This window comes from Dermacentor albipictus, chromosome 1, assembly GCF_038994185.2.
Source record: "Dermacentor albipictus isolate Rhodes 1998 colony chromosome 1, USDA_Dalb.pri_finalv2, whole genome shotgun sequence".
Lineage (NCBI taxonomy): Eukaryota > Metazoa > Arthropoda > Arachnida > Ixodida > Ixodidae > Dermacentor > Dermacentor albipictus.
In genome coordinates this window covers 233223850-233248788 of record NC_091821.1, presented here as the reverse complement: position 1 = coordinate 233248788, position 24939 = coordinate 233223850, and the positions used below count along the sequence as shown (strand labels likewise).

The 24939-nt window shown below is 42.7% G+C and overlaps 1 protein-coding gene across 2 annotated transcripts in view; it reads right to left on the bottom strand.

The window, feature by feature from the left end:
- Positions 1–3835: 3835 nt before the first annotated feature.
- Rab3GAP1 (RAB3 GTPase activating protein subunit 1) overlaps positions 3836–24939 on the bottom strand; it is a 310097-nt gene continuing 288993 nt past the window's right edge. Inside the window, exon 24 of one of the 2 annotated variants that reach the window (XM_065425862.2) lies at positions 3836–9042. In XM_065425862.2, the coding sequence (XP_065281934.1) occupies positions 8842–9042 (201 nt within the window). In that variant the 3' untranslated portion in view covers positions 3836–8841. Of the gene's footprint in view, positions 9049–24939 lie in introns of both variants that reach the window. The other variant, XM_065425861.2, reaches the window with a different exon arrangement.

Sequence of the window (24939 nt, the reverse complement as noted above, 5' to 3'; positions counted from 1 at the left end):
TGGCAATCTTTTTTCTTTCAAAATAGTTTTACGCTCTGAAGTACAAGAATGCACACTTTCCATGAGGGCATGCTTTACAGGAAAGATTCTGTTGTTAAGCAATTACCTGTTATTGGCTTGTTTTAGGGCAACAACAATGGTAACTTTTGGTTCATCTGCAAGTAGCAGTACTATGCAAGCACACATGTCACACTTAAAGTATGTATATATAAGCAACTGGGCTTCTGTACAACAGAGCAGTTACTGTACACATTTTCAGCCATTGCCTTTGAAGTATTCCCCTTATGGATTAGTACAGGATATTTCAAAATATGTTTGCAATTTCTTAACAATAGGGAAAGTGTGACAACTGAGTGATTTCCTTGGGATTGCTTTTACCACAGAGACATGTGGCACTAGGCAGTGACTAGACAAATAAACAAATTACTTTTTAACTGTAAGGGTAAAAAAATTGATCCCGATGCAAGATGCTGACGCTGCTCATTTCTGTACTTCACTCTGTAACAAGCTTTAGAAGTTGCAAATAATAAATGAGCATCCTACTTGTTCTGAAGTCTGCAGAAGACTCCCTTTAAGGTGAACTTGGTCTGCTAGAACTTTCAGGAAATGCAACAGTTCTGGGACCTCCGTTTAGTATCCAATAGATGCACTGCATCTAACTTAAGCTAGGTTTTTATAAGCCAAACAATATTTTTGAAGTCCCTTCATGTGCAGTATTTGATGGAGGCTGCATTACTCTACAGATGTCCAACTTTGTGATAAAAATGCAATAAATTAATAATTAGAAGTTTCTGGGGTTCCTGTATGCACACTGTGTGGCATTTCTGAAATGGTACCTCTTACAAAATATTTTCAGGGATAGCTGTTAAAGATACTTAACTTTCGAAGTGTCTGGTCATAGATGTCGTGTTTCCCTGGCACAAGACGTCGCCAGAAAAGAAAACCATTGTCTTCATCCAGGATTTGATCCCAGGTGCCATCGTCGTGCCACTGTCACTTTTGTCATGCCGGCTACTGCTGTGTGGGGCAGCACTTAAGAGGAAGCTTTAGCTCTGGCCCAACTCTGATGCCGCCTATTCAAATACACGTAAAACACAAATGCTTTTCCGAGATAACCACTAGGCCAATTTTAATGAAATTTGTTGCATTAGAGAGTTCCATTCCCACGTTAGAGTTGTAAACTTGATAGTTTTGTTTTCTGAAAATTTGAAATTTTCCACAATTTCTAATAAAAAATGACGACCTAAATAAAGAAAGCTGCCAACAGTCAACAAATTCTAACCTTTTCCTTTAAGTGCAACAACCTCATCAAATTTGGTGCAGTGGCTGCCAAGAAAAACAATTTCTCCTTTCCCATAATAGGATCTTTTCTTTGGCGATGCTGACATAGGATCACAATTTTTTGTACATCAGCTATAGTTTGTTTGCTTCTAACCAATGCTAAAAGAATATTCATTGTGCTAATGAATTTAAAATATACATGCTACAATGATTATGATGCCTTCAAATTAAACCAATTGAGTATGTAGCTGGGACCTTGGCACCTGTTTTGGACCACATCTTCAACACTTCCCTTAGATCAGGCACATTTCCTACAGCAATGAAGAATGCAAGGGTTTTAGTTATATTTAAAGGTGGTGACAAAACCAGCTTGAGTAACTGGTGCCCAATTTCTGCCTTCTTTGAATTTTCAACGGCATTGGAAAAGAAAATGTTAAAAATCCAGTATCTTTCCTGACGCACAACTTTTTGAAAGAGTTTTAGTTTGCGTTTACTAAAGGGAAATCTATTGAATCAGCTCTATTATAACAAAAAAACAACCTGATTTTAGGTGACATTAAAGAAAAACTAACACTGCAAATATGTATGGACTTTAAAAGAGTTTGACTTGTTAAATCATAAGACATTACTTTACAAGCTTCAAAAATATGGTTTCTGTGGCATTCCTTTATCACATTATTGTTTTCATTCAATTTACCGAAGACACATTGTTCATGCTGATGCCTACAAATCCAATACATGCTTCATACAATGCGACATTCCTCAGGACAGTCTTCTAGGGCCATTCCTGAATGTATTTGTCAGGGACATTGTCAAAATGGCCAACGAACTAACATATGTTTTACACGGAGACAATACATCTTTTTCTCAGAAGAGCTTGTAAATAGAGGTAATGCCATTCTGAGCATGCTTGATCTAGAGTAGATGATTTACTGGTAAATACAAGAATGATTAAAGCAGTATTTGTTTGTCCCTTCAGCAAAAGGTCATGTTAAATCATTTGTTGAAGCGAAATATTTTTGTTATTGAGGTTGTAAATAGCTTTATAAATATTTTGGAGTACTCTGATGAGTGCCATGAGATGGACCGACCACATAAAGCACATTGCATCAACTCGTCTACCACCCAATATTCCAATCCAATCTCAATATATCTCACCTGGTATGGGTAACCATGTCTATAACTTTATGTGCTTTTAGGTGAACAGAAAAGAGCAATAAGACTAATAGCTGGAGTCATTTACAGAGCTCACTCATTTAACCTTTTTGTTGAATACAACGATCTTATCGACTTTCTTTTCGGATGCAGATTATTAGACTCCTTGCGAGTTTCTATGCCTAGTGTCTACGAACGTCTCAAGGCTAATTCTAAAATGGCATGCAAACATAGTATAATAAATGGTTAGTTTCACACAAAACAAGCTATGGCAAACAGAGTCTACAGTTATAAGTCTTAAGTATGTTTACGAGTTAAATAAGAATTCATAAATTAATTAAGTATGATACCTCCCATGATATTTATACTTTGCCTCCAGCTTCCTTTAAGTTATATTGAATTAAAAGTATCCAATATTACTACTTTCTAGTATCCAATTAGTTTACTTTTTTTTTCCTTGTACTTGCACTTGTCATACATCTTTCATCCCCCAATGCTTGTTGTATCTTTGTAATTGACATTTGAATTGTTTATTCGTCACCACATACCAACATGGATAGTAGTTTCATGCCGCTGGTGTATGATGTCCGTCTACCAGTTCCATGGGTCCCAGATGTCCTCAAGCTACTTTCTCGTAGCTTTTTGTCCGAAGTTCATTCCCTAACTAGGAGGAATTGCATTCATTCATTCATTTATTCATTCATTCATTCATTCATTCATTCATTCATAAGCTTGAAAATTCCTTCATCCTTGTGCTTTTTTTGTTTATAGTTTAAGAAATTTAAGCGACAACAGCATGAAACATATTTTAGCATATCTACCAGATTACATAAATCACATGTATTCTGCACAGTGCAATAATTACATTATCATGAATTAAGTGTGCTCCAAGAAGCTTCTTTGACTGGAAACCTTGAAAATGAAAATTGTCATCAATCCAACTGATGCTTCAGTCAGGTGGATGACACTTTTACTTTTCACGAACCTCTCTACACCTTGTGGACTTTTGCAGAACTGATTTGCCTTGACTGGAAACCATGCAGAACGTAGTTTGGCCAGGATTGAAATGTGATTTTCATGCAACGCAGAATCAAAATATATTCCCTGCAGTTGTTGTTTGAGTTTTCAAGGTTCCGTGGAAATTGTTTAAAAGTGGAAGAAAATGTGTGTTGCCACATTAAGGTCTTGAACCATGGTACTATGGAGAAAAACAGTACCTTCATTTTCTCCTTAGGGCAGAATTATACAAGTGGCGATAGAGATTTTTATGTTTCAATGGTTGGAATTTGCTAGTATCACCTTCTAATGAGACATTTTCCCTGGAGCCACCATGTGTTGAAAGTTGTCTTGTGGATTATCCACTGTTGTGAAATAACCACTAGTGCTCATTGAAGGCAGCTGAAGTACAAAATTCAAGATCTTTAATAGTCCATTGTTAGTACAACCACAACCACGAACATGAGCTTGTTAATTTTAGGCAGTCGCAGCATGTACACTTAAGGTCAGACATGTCACAGTTGCCTGCGAGCTCCGTTTAAAGAATGCTTGCTGTAACATGTTTTTGAAGGTACAAACTTGACACACATTCTGTTTTTCTACACATGCTAAAGCCAGGTTGTTTCTGGTTTGAATTCATAAGTGATTATTAAAGTGTGCTGGAGGCTTTTGTCACACACACTTTAAGTGCAGTGCTGACATCTGGCAAAGAAGGCGCATTTGACTTTGCTTTGGAGGACTGGTGCCTCAGTAAATACACTGTAGATAGTTTTTAGCATATGCATTCAAGTGTATGTTCATTCTCGTTGCGCACTTGTGCTTTGTGTGTGCATATGCTGCTTCATGTTTTAGTTTTCAGCTCTGGAACAGCACGCTAGGTATGTGACCTGGCTAGAATCTCCAACTTCCACTAGTCCCTTTACCATGTGGCAACTTTGACAGCATACATGGCCAAAAAGTGACATCTACTTCAAAAGGTCCTTTTAAAAATGGTGCCATAGCAGCTACTTTGAAAATTTTGCAGCAAGTACATTTGTAAATTGCAAATGTTTTTTATGCCTTTCTTTGTAGTACAACATACAGTACTGCTGTGCTCATGGAGTCTCATTTCTATTACTGGCCATGTTCTAAGCCCTATTATAGACAAAGGATGTATGCAAATTAAAGCTGGAATGTTTAGTTAATATTTCGCAAAGTTGATAGCTCTCACTTATGCCAACTGGCATATAAGTTGGAGCTTTTGCTGCCAATATAAGTTAGCAGAAGGAAATAAGCTCCTAAAGTGAAAAAATTACATTTTAATACCATTCAAATAGCAATTCTATTACTAAAGAGAATGGAGAATAACCTTGCCAACAAACTATTTTCATATCACGGAGAAACATTGGCTGGTAATGATGAGGGCACAGGCAAAGATTGTAGTTTATCTTTCTGATGTTAAACCTGACTACAGCTTACCTGTGGCATAAGTAGCACTGAATGAGGGCTTATCATGGTCTATGCAGAAATTTATTGTTGCATAGCTCCTGGATTTCATGTAGACAAAATTGAAACCCTGGGATTGCTAAATTTAAGTCTGGCTAAGCTGAGTACCCTAACACATGCTTTACTAAACATGCTACTGTATAATATCCAAGCTTATTAATGTTTTAACTGTTAAAACACTGGATGGTGGTTCTGTGCTATCCTATATATACATTAATCTATCGCCTCACTTCGCAACATATGCTATACAAAGTATAAAGGACGGGCATATGTAAACTTGTCAGGCAACTCATTAGGTCCTCTAAAAGCATGCAGGCGCTCACTTACGCAGGCAATATCGGCAACACTGCAGACTGTATTTTCATTTAAAGTGCCTTGAGCCACTGTTCATCTTTTTTTTTTTCATAAAGACTTGCAAACTTCAAATGTCAGATTGGCCTTTCCAAAACTGTTCAACAAGGCCTGAATCCAGATAACCCAATGGAAGTAGAGTGCTGCCATAGAGAGGCCACAGCAGTGTGCTCTTTCTCACGGCTGAACGAAGCAATTACGAGGGCACTGTAATTGTGGCAAGACAAAGATGCAGTGTCAAGTTAATGTCTACAAATACTATAACTTTATGTAGACAGTAACAATCATTAGGATATTTCTACGGGTGGTATGTAGAACTTTCAGTGCTAGCAGATGACAAATTTCAATCTCTGACACATGGATCTCGAAAATAACAGCTGTAATCCTTCAGTGGAGTCATTTTTGTTAGATCGCTCTTTCATCATGAGCTGCAAAGCTTTCATAAATCTACATGCAGGTGGCTCCATTTTCAGATCTGCAGTTCTTATGTAAAGTGTGCATGGAATAAGACAGCATGGAAACGTTTGCCATGTTCCTGCAACCCTTGAAAAGAACGCCATGCCAATGCCAGACAGGTAGCACCAGAAATAAACTAACTGCAAGAGCAGTGGTGAAATCCCATTGCTGCACATTTTTGCGCTACCAGCTGAAATTTTAAAAGCAATGTACATGTTTCATTAAAAAACTATAACAACATTGGAGGAACAATGTGGAAACACTTGTAAGGACATGAAAGTAATGGCATGGCTGCTACTGCTTTCAAAAGTGGGAAACCACAAGAACATTCCTTGCTGTACAGCACATCAGTGTGACAAACTTTGAATGCAAATTCACTGTTCGCCACAATTAATGACAACATATATCACATGCATTTGCCACAGGAACTGCCTCAAATGCATGTGCTGCAGGAACAGTGTCCAAGAAGACTGAGATAAGACACTGATAACAAAAAGAAAACAAAATTTTTCAATTGCATTAGAACTTTAGTGCGCAAGCTTGGGATTGTGATGATAAGTGTCAGTTGCCCTTAGGCATTGCTCTCATAATGACAGCATCTGGCAAATTTTAACATAAAATCTTTTGTGTTGAAGTGTGCTGCGTACTTTCTGGTTGCTTGTATTGGAGGTGCTAGGTTGAGTGAATGATGCTGTGAATAAAATGGTCTATCATTAACATTTGTGTTACAAACTTAATACAGATGCTTCAGTAGAATATGAAATCTGTACAAATAGTCAGCGCAACTGAGGAGGCTGTGGAAGCCAGTGCGTAAGGAACAGTGTGAACACACATTGCAATCAAGTAACCGGATTTTCACTATGAAAATAGTAAAATCTAAAGTTATATATTGCAATACTTTTCTGTGTTACAATTTGATGCACTTACATTTCCATTTAATGCTACAGATTGCTGGCGACACGATGCAATCTTACACAATGCCTTTACAAACTGTGCTGCCTAGTTTGAGCCCTAGCAAAGCCTAGCCTAGCCTAGTCAGCAAGGCACTATCATTGGCACTGTTGCTAACAGTTTTCAGACAAATCTTTAGACAAGTACGCACATGTTAGGTCTCCTCAAATGCCAGGGCAACTAGGCAATGCAGTTTAGTCACTGCTTTTGCATTTCTACAAGTTCAGTTGCTACTACGGTCAAACTTTGATTCAACAAACTTCGATATAATGAAATTTTTAATTGAAAAACATTTTAGTCATCCTGTAATGGCTCCATAGATGATTACAGATTATTTTCCTCAATTTCATGCAGCAATAATTCAATCCATTCTTCTCGATTTACTGAAGTATTCGTGTATTACATATTCATTTCCACACCCTCTAAGAGTGGACCTAGGTGGAATATGTGACCAAAATGCATCAATATGCCATTTTTTGGCCTAGTACCACTGTTACCCATACTGGATGCATGCAATTTATGCTTTCCAATGTGGAGCATTCAAGAGCATGCCAGCAGAAGAGACTGAACAGGCTCGTCAATGGAAAAGTAATAGGCAAGTCTGGCTGTGTTTGATTGACCTCCCCATTATCAAGATCTAATTGCAGTGCAGTAAAGACATGGTGCACAGTCACAGGCGATTAATGCATGCACAGCAAAGCAAAGCACAGCAAAAGCTACACGTGGGCTGATATGTCGCTTGATGTGTGCTTTTGTCTGTTTCTACCATGCATGAAAATTAAGTTAACAAATGGGAAAGAAAAAAAAGACTGACAGTATTCTTCACACTACCGTGCAATTGTATTACAGGCGACATTCTCGGCATATGCATGCTGAGCTCAGCAATCCTATGTTGCTTCATCGTACAGTCCATATACCTAGGTATGTCAGCACTTGCATCTTCATGATCCTCCACGATTTCTCCCATACCATGTGTGACAAAGTAGCAAAATGCTGCTATGCCGCTTATAGAAACTACTCTCTCCACCTGACTTGATATATTGAATTCATTTCACTTTATTTCAACATCATTGATGTTGAGGTACGTGGACAAAAAAAAAAAAAAAAGCCATTGAGGCTTGACGTGGTCTGCAGCCCTTTTTCTACATGTAGCGACAAAAAGCAGACAATAAACAGTATCTAATGTATAGGACTTGTTCTGAGAATCATTTTAGTGTAAATCATTCTGAGATGTGCACAACTCACTGGATCCTGCAAAGTGAAGCAAGTAATTGTGCTCTGCTACCAGGTTATATGAGTGTTTAGGCTTTCTAACTGCACCCATAAGCTATTATTACTGTTAAATACTGCTAACTCCACTCCTAAGCACTCCTGGAGTGCTTTTATTTGCATTCCTAGATGGGGGAGGGGGAGCAAATGGTGACCTAATGAAGTTTTTGGCACCAAATATTACTTTATTAAATCAAAGTTTGGCAGTAGTATGTTTGTGCCATTACGTGTTATTTTGATGCCTACGAGAAAAAAAGGATATTAATTTAGTAAAAAAGTTAAATTGCACATAAATGCTGCTAACTGCACTCATGACTACAAACAAAAAGTAAAATATAAAGAAAAATCACATGTAATAGTAGGCAATATGTCACTCTGCAATGAAAGGCTGTTCTCATTACAAAAAAAAAATGTGCTGCCTAAATATGCAAGCAAAGCAATTACATTAGAAGTAAGCTGAATTAGAAAAAAATGTGCCCTGGGAAAATAGCATCTACCACTTAAAAAGTAACTGTTAATAAGAAAAACTGTATAATAAGTTAATTTCTAATAGAAAGTACCAAATTTTAGTACAGTGTTAATCAACTGTGGCTAAATGCCAAATATCATAGTTATGCTAATGAAACATTCTAGGTTATGATGCTTTTTTCTTTGTCATTTCGTTTGTCCTAATCTCCCATAATTTCATGCAGGAATGCTTTGCCATTTAAAATTGTAACACACAGAAACAAGTTTCGCATTTACCAACTCCAGCCACCACCAAAGCCTACAATTGATGCTGGTAAAGCCAGGCTGCCACCGAAGCATGCTATCACATATGAGAAGAGATTAAGCTTCAACACAAAAAATAAACACATGTGAGTACTTGAGAAGAGACATAACCATAGTCTCTGAACATTAGTAGAAAACTGTGTCATGGGTGAATGCACCTGCCAGACGAAAGTCATTTCCTGCCATGACACAGAACATGCGCTGTGGTGACAACCTTGAGGCAGGTGTTGGCCGACTGTGCCTTGTGCGTAGGATGTACTCGCGTGCCACTGGCCTGGGGAACTTGCATTCGTTATCCTCTTCTACTTCTGAAGCTGTGTCACTTTCCTGCAACTGAACACAGGCTCAATAAAAGGATCACATAAGCAGGTAGTCATGCAGTCATTTAGCACACAATACTTGCAGGAAACAATGAACCAGCTGGCTGTTGTTTCGAGATGAAGCCTCTGTCACTGAAGCCTAGTAAAGAGCCACTTGCTTTGCCATTATGTGTAGCTATAAACTCTTATACAGAAAAATTGTGACTTAAGCAGAATAATGAAGGCAAGGAAGATTTAACAAACCTGTGACATGCACAAAAGCTATATGCCTATGCCATTTCTAGATTGCTCTCTAGATGGAGCTGGCACTGGGCCTGTCATAGCAGTATTGTAAAACTGATTTATCTTAAAAGGACGCTTTAGCTTGGGCCAAACTCCAACGCAGCTTATTCAAATACATGTAAAACAAAAAAGTGCTTTTATGAGATAACCCCTGGAACGATTTTAATGAAATTTGTTGCATTTGAGAGAGAAAATAATATTCCAGTGACTGTTGGAAGCGGAATTTCCATTTAAGGCCTGAATTCTATTGAAAAAATATTCAAAAATTCTAAAGTTCAAAAAAAAAAAAATAGAAGCACGAAGTTTACAAATTAGTAGCTCTCCATGAGAAACAGACATCACGGTTCTGTAAACGGCATCCATTAGATGATTCAAAGCGGAAAAATCCGATATGTCAATTTATATATTACGGGAATTTGTTACGTTGCATACAAAGGTTCTGCAAAAGCTGTATTTACACATTACTAAATTTTTTAGATTTATGTGTAACATATTAGTTTTGTCCGCTTTAGATGTACTATGACATGCAATTAACAGAATTGTGACATAGTTTTTCATTGATGAGTTACAGAGTTGTAAACCTGATAGTTTCGTTTTATGAAAAGTTATGATTTCTTGCCAATTTTTAGTAAAACCAAGACCTTTAAAAGGGATGCCGGCTTCATTCACCAGCAGTGGACACGGCAGCACCGCCGTGTTCCGCTTCTTGTGCAGGTTGGTAAAAGCAAATATGGTTTCTGCAGTGATTACGTCTGCTTATTAGTGCTGCCATGTCCACGCACTCTTGGTTGTTGTATCACTGCATGCCTATCCGTAATAAGCCTACTACTGAAACTTTCTGGAGACATCGAAGAAAACCCAAGACCTAACGATAACATGCTTGAGCAGCTCATGCTGTCTCTAAAAGAACTACTTGAGAAAGTGACCGAAATTAGCAGGCAACATCAGAGGCTTTCCTCTCACAGGATGACAGCAGACTTCAAGCTATTGAAAAAAAAAACTTTAATCCTTAGACGATGTTCATAAGCATTTCTCGGTGCTTGATTGTGCTGTAAGTAAATTTGACGGTGAGATGGGCAAGTTGACCAAAAGAATTGATCATACAGAAAACCGCTCAAGGCGAAATAACCTTATAATTAGGGGTATAGCAGAAGAAGACAAAGAAACAGACGAAGATCTCATGCGCAAAGTAAATTCTGACATTTTTGAGCAAATAGCGAAAGTTAAGTTGAACTCGATTGAACGTATCCACAGGCTTGGTAAGAAAATAAACGGAAGAAACAGGCCGGTTATATTGTGCTTTGCTGATTTCAGGGAAAAAAAGAAGGTACTAATCAATTGTTCGAAGCTTAAGGGAACGCACTTCAACGTCCAGGAGGATTTTTCTATGAGAGCTAATAGCGCGCGCAAATGCCTATGGATCTCGGCAGTCAAGGAAAAAAAGAGGGGTGCTAGAGTTAAGCTTATCTTTGATACGATAAAAACTAATAACACCGTATATGCTTGGGATGACATAAATCATAAATGGTACGTGCTCGGATCTTTCAATGAGCAGGGATGCGTGACTTCAACCAAACGACCTTGCATGTTTCAAAATCATAAATCTTAAGTGCCCGCAGCATACTGAATAAATTAGATGTGTTCAAAAGTATTCTACTCGAGCATGAGCCAGATAATGTTGGCATTACAGAAACATGGCTCCGCAATGACATTTCTGACGCTGAGGTTACTCCCTGCAGTTACACTCTTTTGAGAAAGGACTGATGCAGTAGAGGAGGGGGCATAGGATTACTCGTAAAAAATTCTATTACGTACACAGTATTGCCGGATTTCAGAGATATCAAAGCTCTGTAGATTAAAGTAAAACTTCCAAACCGTTCACTCTGCATTGGTGTATTTTATAGACCTCCTGGCTCAACCGATAGTGTAATGGGAAACCTTAGAGCATTTATGGAAGCAAGTTTTTGCCACACAGATAATATATGCTTGATTGGCGACTTTAATTTACCTGGAATCAATTGGGTAACAGTGGATCCTGGCTCATCTGAACCTCGATCCTGTAAAGAAGTGCTTAATTTGACCTTCTGCTTTAATTTACCCCAGATTTTCTCAGAACATACTAGGGTGTGTGTGGATAATTCCGCAATCCTAGATTTTGTATTTATTTCTGAGCCGTTTCATCCCTATCTTTCTAGCTGCTCGGTTGAGGATGGAACGTCTCACCACAAAATGGTTATCAAATGCTTTAGGCTTGATGCAAGGATCTCGGAGGACCGCTTGCAAAAGTTGTTCCTGAATTTTAAAGATGCTTATGATGTATGCATACTAGATCACCTTGCCTTATCATTTGAAGGCTTCATTACTATGTACTGTTCTGGTGAGAGCGTTGACAAACTCTGGGATAATTTTTCCGACGTGGTTCAACGTTGCATAAATTGATATGTTCCACACCATCTTAAGAACACTAGAAAAAGAAATCCATGGATAACCAGAGACATTATTCATGCAAAAAGAAGATTAAAGCGAAGGCATCAGGTGCTTGCACAGTCTGGTAGCCCACATTCCATTAATGTTATCAAGAATATGAGCCAGGAATTGAAGCAACTTATTAAAGATTAAAAAACTAACTTCTTCAACACTACCTTGGTATCATTCCTCAAAAATGCTCCTGGTAAATTCTGGAGATATATCAACCCCTCGCCTCGCACTGACTGTAAGGATAATACTTTAGATGGAGCTCAGTCTCTTAACAGTTTTTTTTTTCCTACCGTTTATACTAAAGATGATTGCTCCACACCTAATTTTGACGACGTTCCCAATCAACCCCCTATGAATGACATTGAAATAAATGAACAGGGTGTATTAAATCTCATATTGAACATCGATAGCAAGAAGAGTCCAGGACCCGATAACATTCCTAATGAGTTTTTGTACAGAAATGCAGAGTGGACCGCTAAATACCTCACAGTTATCTATCAGTCCTCAATTTCTACTGGCTGCTTCCCATCTGCTTGGAAGTGTGCGAAAACTGTTCCTATTCAAAAAAGTGGTAATAGGTTAGATGTTAATAACTATAGACCTATTTCATTAATTAGCACATGTGCCAAAATGCTAGAGCACATTGTCTCCAAACAATTATCCATATACCTCGCCGATTTCAATATCCTAGGTTGCTGCGAACATGGTTTCTGTAAGCAGCACTCGACACTAACTCAGTTGGTTGAATTAACACATGATCTCGCAAGTGCCTGGAATGAACACAAACAAGTAGACATAATATTCCTTGACTTTGCCAAAGCCTTCGATAAAGTTTCCCACCCTAAATTGCTCCTAAAGATTGATAACATTTTCAAAAATCCGATGATCACTAAATGTTTTTCATCCTCTCTCTCCAACAGAGAACAGTACATTGTGCTTGAAAAGTGTTGCTCTGATCGCTCAGGGGTACTATCCAGTGTACCCCAGGGTAGTGTTTTGGGTCCGCTCCTTTTTTTAAATTTTCATTAATGATATGCCCAATAATATCACAGTACCCATTCGGCTGTTCGCAGACGATTGTGTCGTGTATAACAAGGTAGAAAATCCCAATGACCAGACTCTTCTTAAATAAAACTTGCAAAAGATTAAAACCTGGTGTGACACATGGCAAATGGTATTAAACACAGAAAAAACTGTTGTCATGACGGTTACGAGAAAAAAGAAACCTCTGTTTCATACATACTCCATTGAGAACATTTCCTTAACAATGATTTCTGATCATAGATATCGTAGTGTTACTATTGCGTCCGACTTAAGATGGAATGTTTATGTCGATGACGTGTGTACCAAGTAATGCAATGCACTATGGTCCTTAAGAAGACGCATTTGCAGTGCAACTCCTGAAATAAAAATTCTGGTATACAAAACGTTAATTAGACCAATCTTGGAGTATGCCAAAATAATATGGGACCCTTACACGGTAACGAATAAATCTAAACTTGATAAAATTCAACGCCTCGCTTTAAGGTTTCTTTATAATAAGTATCGGCGGCATGACTCCCTCTCAGAACTTAACGAAATTGCCAATCTACCCTCTCTAGGATCTAGAACTTCCCTCGAAAGACTAAAATTTATCTTTCTTGTCATTCATGATCTCGTTAGCATAAATAAAAACGATTACTTTATCATTCAACCAGAAACCTATTTTAGGCACAGACACAGTATGTACATTCCCCCTCTCTCTGTCTTTATTGATTCTTTTAAATTTAGTTGTTTCCCTAGGGCTATCAATGAATGGAATGGGCTACCAGACACTATAGTGAAACTATCATCAATAGGTGAATTTCAGGAAAAAGTTAAGTCTACATATTTGACATAATTTGTCCCCTGTGACCTTAATTTGTTCATGAGTATACCTCTATAGTGCGTTTTCCAGAAAGTGTTCGTTCGTTAGAATATTTGCTCAACTATGGATACAGTAATAGAAATGCAATGTTCCGATCCATACTGCATGTTACTTTTGCTAAGGTCTGGTCACTCTTTGTATGTCTTTCTATGCATCACCTTTGTATGCCACTTTGATTGCCTTTGTGTACAACACACTTTCTTGATCTTGTATACCTAGTAACTGCTGTTTTCTCAAGTTTTCATCTGACAGAATATTCTTGCACCTAGAAAATCAACATTGATGTATGATGTTCCACTACCTGCCAAGGAATGTAACACTTTGTATGTTCTTTCTGTACTTGTTCCGCTTTTGTAATGACCCATAGTGGGTTGACAGTATCAATAATTTTTTAAAAGTTGTTGACCTAAATCAAACATTCGAAACCAACAGTCACTAGATTTTAAGTTTTTCTTTTAAATTCAACAAAACTCGTCATGTTTGGTGTAGTGGTTGCCGAGAAAAACCAATTCTCCTTTTACATGTATTTACATAGCAGCACCCGAGCTAAAGCTTTTTCTTAAGTTTGAAATGCTAACAGAAAACATCAGCTAGGCTTCACCCAAGTCTTTCCAGAGTTTCGATGCTCTTGTACAGTACTAGCAATTTCACCAGCACAGCATGCCCATTTCACCAAAGTTCACAGCTGGTCATGAAGTAACAATGTAAAGCAACACCATATGTATACTATGTATACAACATCTATGTATACTAGCTCTACATTACTGAATGTGCCTTATCATGCCACTTTCTCAGGGGGACTGAGCTCAATAAACACTTGATATTACATCAGCACACTTCTCTTCTAAGGTGGAAACTTACATATGACTTATCAGTATATTAATTAGTTTGCTGCTATTTCAAATTTCAGACCCTGGTCATTGTTTATTCATTCATAGCTATCTTGACTGCTGCACTGTTTCTTATGGCAACACAGTTCCCACTTAACACACATACAACACATGCACAACCACAGTTTCAAAATATTCGTTCTAATTCACCTGATTATTTCTATTTGTTCTGATCACATATGATTCATTCTGTTTCTAACTTAGAAAATTATAATCCTGGTACTGTTGACTATAAATGTTTAATTACAAGCTTCCTAACCTATTAGACGCTCCTGCACAATTTTTTTCATTACGTTTGACCCGATTCACATAACAAAAATAATTTTCTTAACTCAACATAGAATAAATTATGAAAAGTTTTCCATTAATTCTTTATCTATACTTTTTACATAATTCATCATCCACTGGTGTCAAGGAATCATACACCACTGAATCATGTAAAGTTAAAGTTGCTGTACTTGCTTCACATTTTTTGTTGCTATTGGCTCTTAGTGCTGCTGTACTCGTGTGATTGTTAAAACTTCTCCACCACCTACCAGTGGTTGAAATGGGAGTCAGCCCTGCGACCTCTAGGATTTAAGAAGAGTGCCTGCGTATTGTGCCACCAGATTATTAGTGCCAGCACGCATTCCGAGGAGCTACTGATTCTTGCTATAAGAGCACAGTGCATGCTGGGGCATCAAGATGTATCCCAGTGACAAAGGTGAACTTTGGACAGCAATTAATGTTAAAATAGACCCAGTAACAGCAGGAAAAAATTTATGATGATAAGGAGGAAGAAGTGAATATTTTAATTGCAAGAAAAGAAGGCTAAGATATGGCAGTTAGGCAGCCCTTTATTGTGAGGGCGACAACAGTGATGGTGGTGAAAGTGCAATGTATCTCAAAGCGAAGAAAAAGACTTGATACTGAAGACATTACGATCAACTGATGCTGACATAAAAGTGAGATTACTTAGAGCTGGACTGCACGATATATGGCCCGCGACAAAATTATAGTGGCTTGTGGCTGAATTCAGACTTATATTGCATACTAGTGCCGCAATCAGCACATGGCCATACGATGAGGAAAGGACAATTTTGTCACTAAACTCGATACATGCTAAGATCTGTTGGTAGTGTCAAGACATGGGATCTTTGCTATCAAAACAGACAAGATAGAACTTCCATCGAGCATATTCAACAAGCTATGAATGCCATTGGCATAGCATCCATATATTAATTGAACCATACATGCGTTGCCCCACAGTATGTTTCAATGGACTGTCCACTGCAGGCAGTACTGCCCTGAGAACCAAAGCCTTTGCTTGGTGTGCTTGCCTTACTTTTCAACCATCTCAAATATTTTATTGCACAGCAACGCATTACAAGTAAGCATAAATCAAGGTTATTTGAAACTAGTAACACTGGTGCCAATGTAATGTGAGGCTTTGTACAAGGCCAATACAAATAACAAGCCGCTATTCATCGGCACATTTTAAGGGGCTCGTAATAAAGTGACAAAGGATTGGCGGGCCAATTCCTTGTCAAGCTGCTAGTCTGACTCACAATATTGGTATTCGAATGCAGAGATAGCCAGTTCTCGTCCATCCTAACAGAAACATGTGCATTTTTGTCCATCCAATACTTGTAAGCTGAAATGGTGGTCTTTTTTTCCCCCAATAATTTCTAGCATGAGAAAAGCTTTTCAATTCGAAGGCAATTGTTCATGCATGTGGAGAAGAAACACGACATTGAAACTTAAGAACATGCCTAGAATCTTTTGACACAGTTCTAATATTGTGTCAAGTCATTGGAACATGAGAAAAAGCAAGTATCTGTTTTACAACCCTTCCTCGGTGCTGCCAGAAGAGTGTGACTCCCCTGTGCAGCTAGAGCTCATAGACCTGCACTGTTTGCTTGAGCTAAAAGGCATACACCAAGAGCAGCCTTTCCTTCAGTTTTACAAGAACCTTGATGGAAATACATATGGAAACATGGTTAACAACGCGGTGAAACTGATGTCTCTCTTCTCAAGCACCTACATCTGTGAGCAGACATTACGTCTGATTTCTCTGAACAAGAACTGCCTTCTGTCTCCAATGACTGACATAACATTACAATACATGCTGAGGACAGCAAAGAATGCAATGACGCCAAACATGGACTGTCTTTCAGCAAGCAAAACAAGCAATGTTTCTCACTAAAGGGTGGCCTGTGTGGCTCTCAGAGATGTCGGCCCTCGCTAGTTTTAAGTTGTGCAGCCCTGGCTTAGAGCATCAAAGTGACGGTGTAACTGAAATGTACAAATATTATGCAGACTGTTTTTAGGGGCCCTAAATAGGCTTGATAACTTGTATTTTCCACCCACACCTCCTTTCCAGCAGTGATACCAACACGCTTGGCTCGCTGCCTACCAGCATCATTGTCCTTGTTAAGACTGCATCAAAGCAGGTGCAACTGGTTGTGAGGAACTCGATACAATCTGGCATGCAAAGCCACTGTAGTTGAAAATTGACTTGTTGTAAGCAATAACTAAAAAGAAAAAAGGAGTGCTGCTGTGACATAGGGCTCCAACATACTGCTGAATCTTTGCGAAGGTCTGTAGAGGCCAAGGGTGCATGGAGGTGAGGATAAATTGTGACATTAAGTGCACGTGCAAGAGCACAGAGCTTTAAATGCCTGTCACCCATGCAGACACTCGCCTGTCAACTGCATGTGGTCCACGACTGTCTAGGGTGCCTTCAAGGCCACAATCCCTTGCCGACACCTTGCTGCATGCTGGTAGGAATAGTTTGGAGCATTTCATGCTTACACCTACTTCTGGATACAGGATAGATGGTAATTATGGCAGAGAGAAAACAGTTTGACACATGTGTGACTGGCTGCCTAGTGATACCATGTGCTGGTGTGAAGATGGATTTACACAATACTATCTATTTCAGTATTTGCTAATTTTACGTATGTAAAATTATTTATTCTTGTATTTTACGCACAGGTGATGTCACACCATTATGATGCAGTCTACATTGTGCTATAACCATACCACCAACACATTAAAAGGACACTGTTACTGGATGTTACCGTACCAACTCGCCCAACTGTCTATCCTTTTGCAAGGACACTGTTATTTGTTGAAAACTATATTTACTCATTTGCTGGAATAGGGCTTGATCACAAAAAGAAAATAAAGAGCGAATTTCGCTATTTTGAATTGTGTACCAAAACCTTGGTGCTACTAGTCAGTGTGACGTCATGCATTTCGAAGTACAGTCGACTCTCGTTACAACGGACCTTGATAATTCGACGAAAAAAATCTGTTTTATCCAAAGTCCGTAATATCCGAAACGCCTCACTTCCGAAACTTTGGTCGCGAAGTCTAACAACTTTATTGCAAAGAGTAATTGATGAACACCCCAAGTAAAAAATGAACAAAAAAATAGTCGCAATTTCGCCTGAAAGGCGAAACATCGATTGCGATAGCAAATTAAGCAAGATAAGCGTGGCAGCAGCAGCAAGCGAATTGACCTTTGTGCTGTCTCTCACTTCAATGCGAACCACAAACGTCGAAAGCACTGTGCATACGAAGCTACCGGCACTGGGCGCACTTTGTCCATATCGCAGATCGCTTTGAAGATGAGGCCCGGGTGGGCGAGCACTTGGTTCACATTTCAGGTCGCTTTCAAGTGCGGTGCCCACATGGGCGGGTACTTTATTCACATCTCAGATCGCTTTCAAGATACGGCGGGCGCGCAGTTTGTTCACATCTCAGATCGCTTTCAAGATACGGCGGGCGCGCAGTTTGTTCACATCTCAGATCGCTTTCGAGATACGGCGGGCGCGCAGTTTGTTCACATCTCAGATCGCTTTCCAGATACGGCGCCCGCGATGGCGCGCAGTTTGTTCACATCTCAGATCGCTTTCAAGATACGGCGGGCGCGCAGTTTGTTCACATCTCAGATCGCTTTCAAGATACGGCGGGCGAGCAGTTCACATCTCAGATCGCTTTCAAGATACGGCGGGCGAGCAGTTCACATCTCAGATCGCTTTCAAGATACGGCGGGCGCGCAGTTTGTTCACATCGCAGATCGCTTTCAAGATACGGCGGGCGCGCAGTTTGTTCACATCTCAGATCGCTTTCAAGATACGGCGCCGGCGCTGGCGAGCAGTTTGTTCACATCTCAGATCGCTTTCAAGATACGGCGCCGGCGATGGCGAGCAGTTTGCTCACATCTCAGATCGCTTTCAAGATACGGCGCCCGCGATGGCGAGCAGTTTGTTCACATCTCAGATCGCTTTCAAGATACGGCGCCCGCGATGGCGAGCAGTTTGTTCACATCTCAGATCGCTTTCAAGATACGGCGGGCGCGCAGTTTGTTCACATCGCAGATCGCTTTCAAGATACGGTGGGCGCGCAGTTTGTTCACATCTCAGATCGCTTTCAAGATACGGCGGGCGCGCAGTTTGTTCACATCTCAGATCGCTTTCAAGATACGGCGGGCGCGCAGTATGTTCGCATCTCAGATCGCTTTCAAGATACGGCGGGCTTGCAGTTTGTTCACATCTCAGATCGCTTTCAAGATACCACGCCCGCGATGGCGCGCAGTTTGTTCACACCTCAGATCGCTTTCAAGATACGGCACCCGCGATGGCGCGCAGTTTTTTCACATCGCAGATCGCTTTCAAGATACGGCGGGCGCGCAGTTTGTTCGCATCTCAGATCGCTTTCAAGATACGGCGGGTGAGCAGTTTGTTCACATCTCAGATTGCTTTCAAGATACGGCGGGCGCGCAGTTTGTTCACATCTCGGATCGCTTTCAAGATACGGCGGGCGCGCAGTTTGTTCACATCGCAGATCGCTTTCAAGATACGGTGGGCGCGCAGTTTGTTCACATCTCAGATCGCTTTCAAGATACGGCGGGCGCGCAGTTTGTTCACATCTCGGATCGCTTTCAAGATACGGCGGGCGCGCAGTTTGTTCGCATCTCAGATCGCTTTCAAGATACGGCGGGCTTGCAGTTTGTTCACATCTCAGATCGCTTTCAAGATACCGCGCCCGCGAATGCGCGCAGTTTGTTCACACCTCAGATCGCTTTCAAGATACGGCACCCGCGATGGCGCGCAGTTTTTTCACATCGCAGATCGCTTTCAAGATACGGCGGGCGCGCAGTTTGTTCGCATCTCAGATCGCTTTCAAGATACGGCGGGCGAGCAGTTTGTTCACATCTCAGATTGCTTTCAAGATACGGCGGGCGCGCAGTTTGTTCACATCTCGGATCGCTTTCAAGATACGGCGGGCGAGCAGTTTGTTCACATCGCAGATCGCTTTCAAGATACGGCGGGCGCGCAGTTTGTTCACATCTCGGATCGCTTTCAAGATACGGCGGGCGCGCATTTGTTCACATCTCAGATCACTTTCAAGATACGGCGGGCGCGCAGTTTGTTCGCATCTCAGATCGCTTTCAAGATACGGCGGGCTTGCAGTTTGTTCACATCTCAGATCGCTTTCAAGATACGGCGCCCGCGATGGCGCGCAGTTTGTTCACACTTCAGATCGCTTTCAAGATACGGCGCCCGCGATGGCGCGCAGTTTGTTCACACCTCAGATCGCTTTCAAGATACGGCACCCGCGATGGCGCGCAGTTTTTTCACATCGCAGATCGCTTTCAAGATACGGCGGGCGCGCAGTTTGTTCGCATCTCAGATCGCTTTCAAGATACGGCGGGCGCGCAGTTTGTTCACATCTCGGATCGCTTTCAAGATACGGCGGGCGCGCAGTTTGTTCACATCTCAGATCGCTTTCAAGATACGGCGGGCGCGCAGTTTGTTCACATCTCAGATCGCTTTCCAGATACGGCGCCCGCGATGGCGCGCAGTTTGTTCACATCTCAGATCGCTTTCAAGATACGGCGGGCGCGCAGTTTGTTCACATCTCAGATCGCTTTCAAGATACGGCGGGCGCGCAGTTTGTTCACATCTCAGATCGCTTTCAAGATACGGCGGGCGAGCAGTTCACATCTCAGATCGCTTTCAAGATACGGCGGGCGAGCAGTTCACATCTCAGATCGCTTTCAAGATACGGCGGGCGCGCAGTTTGTTCACATCGCAGATCGCTTTCAAGATACGGCGGGCGCGCAGTTTGTTCACATCTCAGATCGCTTTCAAGATATGGCGCCGGCGATGGCGAGCAGTTTGTTCACATCTCAGATCGCTTTCAAGATACGGCGCCGGCGATGGCGAGCAGTTTGCTCACATCTCAGATCGCTTTCAAGATACGGCGCCCGCGATGGCGAGCAGTTTGTTCACATCTCAGATCGCTTTCAAGATACGGCGCCCGCGATGGCGAGCAGTTTGTTCACATCTCAGATCGCTTTCAAGATACGGCGCCCGCGATGGCGAGCAGTTTGTTCACATCTCAGATCGCTTTCAAGATACGGCGGGCGCGCAATTTGTTCACATCGCAGATCGCTTTCAAGATACGGTGGGCGCGCAGTTTGTTCACATCTCAGATCGCTTTCAAGATACGGCGGGCGCGCAGTTTGTTCACATCTCAGATCGCTTTCAAGATACGGCGGGCGCGCAGTTTGTTCGCATCTCAGATCGCTTTCAAGATACGGCGGGCTTGCAGTTTGTTCACATCTCAGATCGCTTTCAAGATACCGCGCCCGCGATGGCGCGCAGTTTGTTCACACCTCAGATCGCTTTCAAGATACGGCACCCGCGATGGCGCGCAGTTTTTTCACATCGCAGATCGCTTTCAAGATACGGCGGGCGCGCAGTTTGTTCGCATCTCAGATCGCTTTCAAGATACGGCGGGCGAGCAGTTTGTTCACATCTCAGATTGCTTTCAAGATACGGCGGGCGCGCAGTTTGTTCACATCTCGGATCGCTTTCAAGATACGGCGGGCGCGCAGTTTGTTCACATCGCAGATCGCTTTCAAGATACGGCGGGCGCGCAGTTTGTTCACATCTCAGATCGCTTTCAAGATAAGGCGGGCGCGCAGTTTGTTCACATCTCGGATCGCTTTCAAGATACGGCGGGCGCGCATTTGTTCACATCTCAGATAACTTTCAAGATACGGCGGGCGCGCAGTTTGTTCGCATCTCAGATCGCTTTCAAGATACGGCGGGCTTGCAGTTTGTTCACATCTCAGATCGCTTTCAAGATACGGCGCCCGCGATGGCGAGCAGTTTGTTCACATCTCAGATCGCTTTCAAGATACGGCGCCCGCGATGGCGAGCAGTTTGTTCACATCTCAGATCGCTTTCAAGATACGGCGGGCGCGCAGTTTGTTCACATCGCAGATCGCTTTCAAGATACGGTGGGCGCGCAGTTTGTTCACATCTCAGATCGCTTTCAAGATACGGCGGGCGCGCAGTTTGTTCACATCTCAGATCGCTTTCAAGATACGGCGGGCGCGCAGTTTGTTCGCATCTCAGATCGCTTTCAAGATACGGCGGGCTTGCAGTTTGTTCACATCTCAGATCGCTTTCAAGATACCGCGCCCGCGAATGCGCGCAGTTTGTTCACACCTCAGATCGCTTTCAAGATACGGCACCCGCGATGGCGCGCAGTTTTTTCACATCGCAGATCGCTTTCAAGATACGGCGGGCGCGCAGTTTGTTCGCATCTCAGATCGCTTTCAAGATACGGCGGGCGAGCAGTTTGTTCACATCTCAGATTGCTTTCAAGATACGGCGGGCGCGCAGTTTGTTCACATCTCGGATCGCTTTCAAGATACGGCGGGCGAGCAGTTTGTTCACATCGCAGATCGCTTTCAAGATACGGCGGGCGCGCAGTTTGTTCACATCTCGGATCGCTTTCAAGATACGGCGGGCGCGCATTTGTTCACATCTCAGATCACTTTCAAGATACGGCGGGCGCGCAGTTTGTTCGCATCTCAGATCGCTTTCAAGATACGGCGGGCTTGCAGTTTGTTCACATCTCAGATCGCTTTCAAGATACGGCGCCCGCGATGGCGCGCAGTTTGTTCACACCTCAGATCGCTTTCAAGATACGGCGCCCGCGATGGCGCGCAGTTTGTTCACACCTCAGATCGCTTTCAAGATACGGCACCCGCGATGGCGCGCAGTTTTTTCACATCGCAGATCGCTTTCAAGATACGGCGGGCGCGCAGTTTGTTCGCATCTCAGATCGCTTTCAAGATACGGCGGGCGCGCAGTTTGTTCACATCTCGGATCGCTTTCAAGATACGGCGGGCGCGCAGTTTGTTCACATCTCAGATCGCTTTCAAGATACGGCGCCCGCGATGGCGAGCAGTTTGTTCACATCTCGGATCGCTTTCAAGATACGGCGGGCGAGCAGTTTGTTCACATCGCAGGTCGCTTTCAAGATACGGCGCTCGCGATGGCGCGCAGTTTGTTCACATCTCAGATCGCTTTCAAGATACGGCGCCCGCGATGGCGCGCAGTTTGTTCACATCTCAGATCGCTTTCAAGATACGGCGCCCGCGATGGCGCGCAGTTTGTTCACATCGCAGATCGCTTTCAAGATACGGCGCCCGCGATGGCGAGCAGTTTGTTCACACCTCAGATCGCTTTCAAGATACGGCGCCCGCGATGGCGCGCAGTTTGTTCACATCGCAGATCGCTTTCAAGATACGGCGCCCGCGATGGCGCGCAGTTTGTTCACATCTCGGATCGCTTTCAAGATACGGCGGGCGCGCAGTTTGTTCACATCGCAGATCGCTTTCAAGATACGGCGGGCGCGCAGTTTGTTCACATCTCAGATCGCTCTCAAGATACGGCGGGCGCGCAGTTTGTTCACATCTCGGATCGCTTTCAAGATACGGCGGGCGAGCAGTTTGTTCACATCGCAGGTCGCTTTCAAGATACGGCGCCCGCGATGGCGCGCAGTTTTTTCACATCGCAGATCGCTTTCAAGATACGGCGGGCGCGCAGTTTGTTCGCATCTCAGATCGCTTTCAAGATACGGCGGGCGCGCAGTTTGTTCACATCTCGGATCGCTTTCAAGATACGGCGGGCGCGCAGTTTGTTCACATCTCAGATCGCTTTCAAGATACGGCGCCCGCGATGGCGAGCAGTTTGTTCACATCTCGGATCGCTTTCAAGATACGGCGGGCGAGCAGTTTGTTCACATCGCAGGTCGCTTTCAAGATACGGCGCCCGCGATGGCGCGCAGTTTGTTCACATCTCAGATCGCTTTCAAGATACGGCGCCCGCGATGGCGCGCAGTTTGTTCACATCTCAGATCGCTTTCAAGATACGGCGCCCGCGATGGCGCGCAGTTTGTTCACATCGCAGATCGCTTTCAAGATACGGCGCCCGCGATGGCGAGCAGTTTGTTCACACCTCAGATCGCTTTCAAGATACGGCGCCCGCGATGGCGCGCAGTTTGTTCACATCGCAGATCGCTTTCAAGATACGGCGCCCGCGATGGCGCGCAGTTTGTTCACATCTCGGATCGCTTTCAAGATACGGCGGGCGCGCAGTTTGTTCACATCGCAGATCGCTTTCAAGATACGGCGGGCGCGCAGTTTGTTCACATCTCAGATCGCTCTCAAGATACGGCGGGCGCGCAGTTTGTTCACATCTCGGATCGCTTTCAAGATACGGCGGGCGAGCAGTTTGTTCACATCGCAGGTCGCTTTCAAGATACGGCGCCCGCGATGGCGCGCAGTTTGTTCACATCGCAGATCGCTTTCAGGATACGGCGTCCGCGCGGGCAAACACTTTGTTCACATCTCAGCTCGCTTTCAAGATACGGCGGCCGCGCCGTAAACAGCAGCCGCCGGAGTAGAACCCCCCTCTCTCTCTCGCCTGCCCACCTCGCGCGCGAATGAAGACGGCGCGTTTTCGCCCCGCCTTCCTCCCTCGCGCGCGCGATATTGAGCCACGGTCGTCGGCTGACCCTCGCAAGTCAGTAGTCAGCGCGCGTTTACACGGCAAAAGTCCGTTTTATACGGCTGGTTCTGAAGAAAAAAAATGCCACTAATTTGGTTCCCTGTAGCAGATAGTCCGTTGTAGCGCGGTCCGTTAAAAGCAAACTTCGTTGCATCATATAGGTAGGTCAAACTATGGTGGAAATGTGGTCCGTTACATCCCAAAGTCTGTTATACCCGGGTCCGTTGCAACGAGCGTAGACTGTATTTTTTTGTATCTGGGAGCTTTTGGGACAGAAAAGTTACAGAAACATGCTAGGTTGAGTCCATGACATTTTTTATAATGTAATGTAGTTCCTTCGTACTAATAAACAGTTAATTACACCCAAGTACCCACTGTCAAAATCTATGATACCATGGAATGGCAGGCTGGCATGCGTACTTCAGAGTAGTGTTGTCATCTTTCTTTTAGTTCTGTGTTGATTCTGACTTACCAAGCTTCCTCTT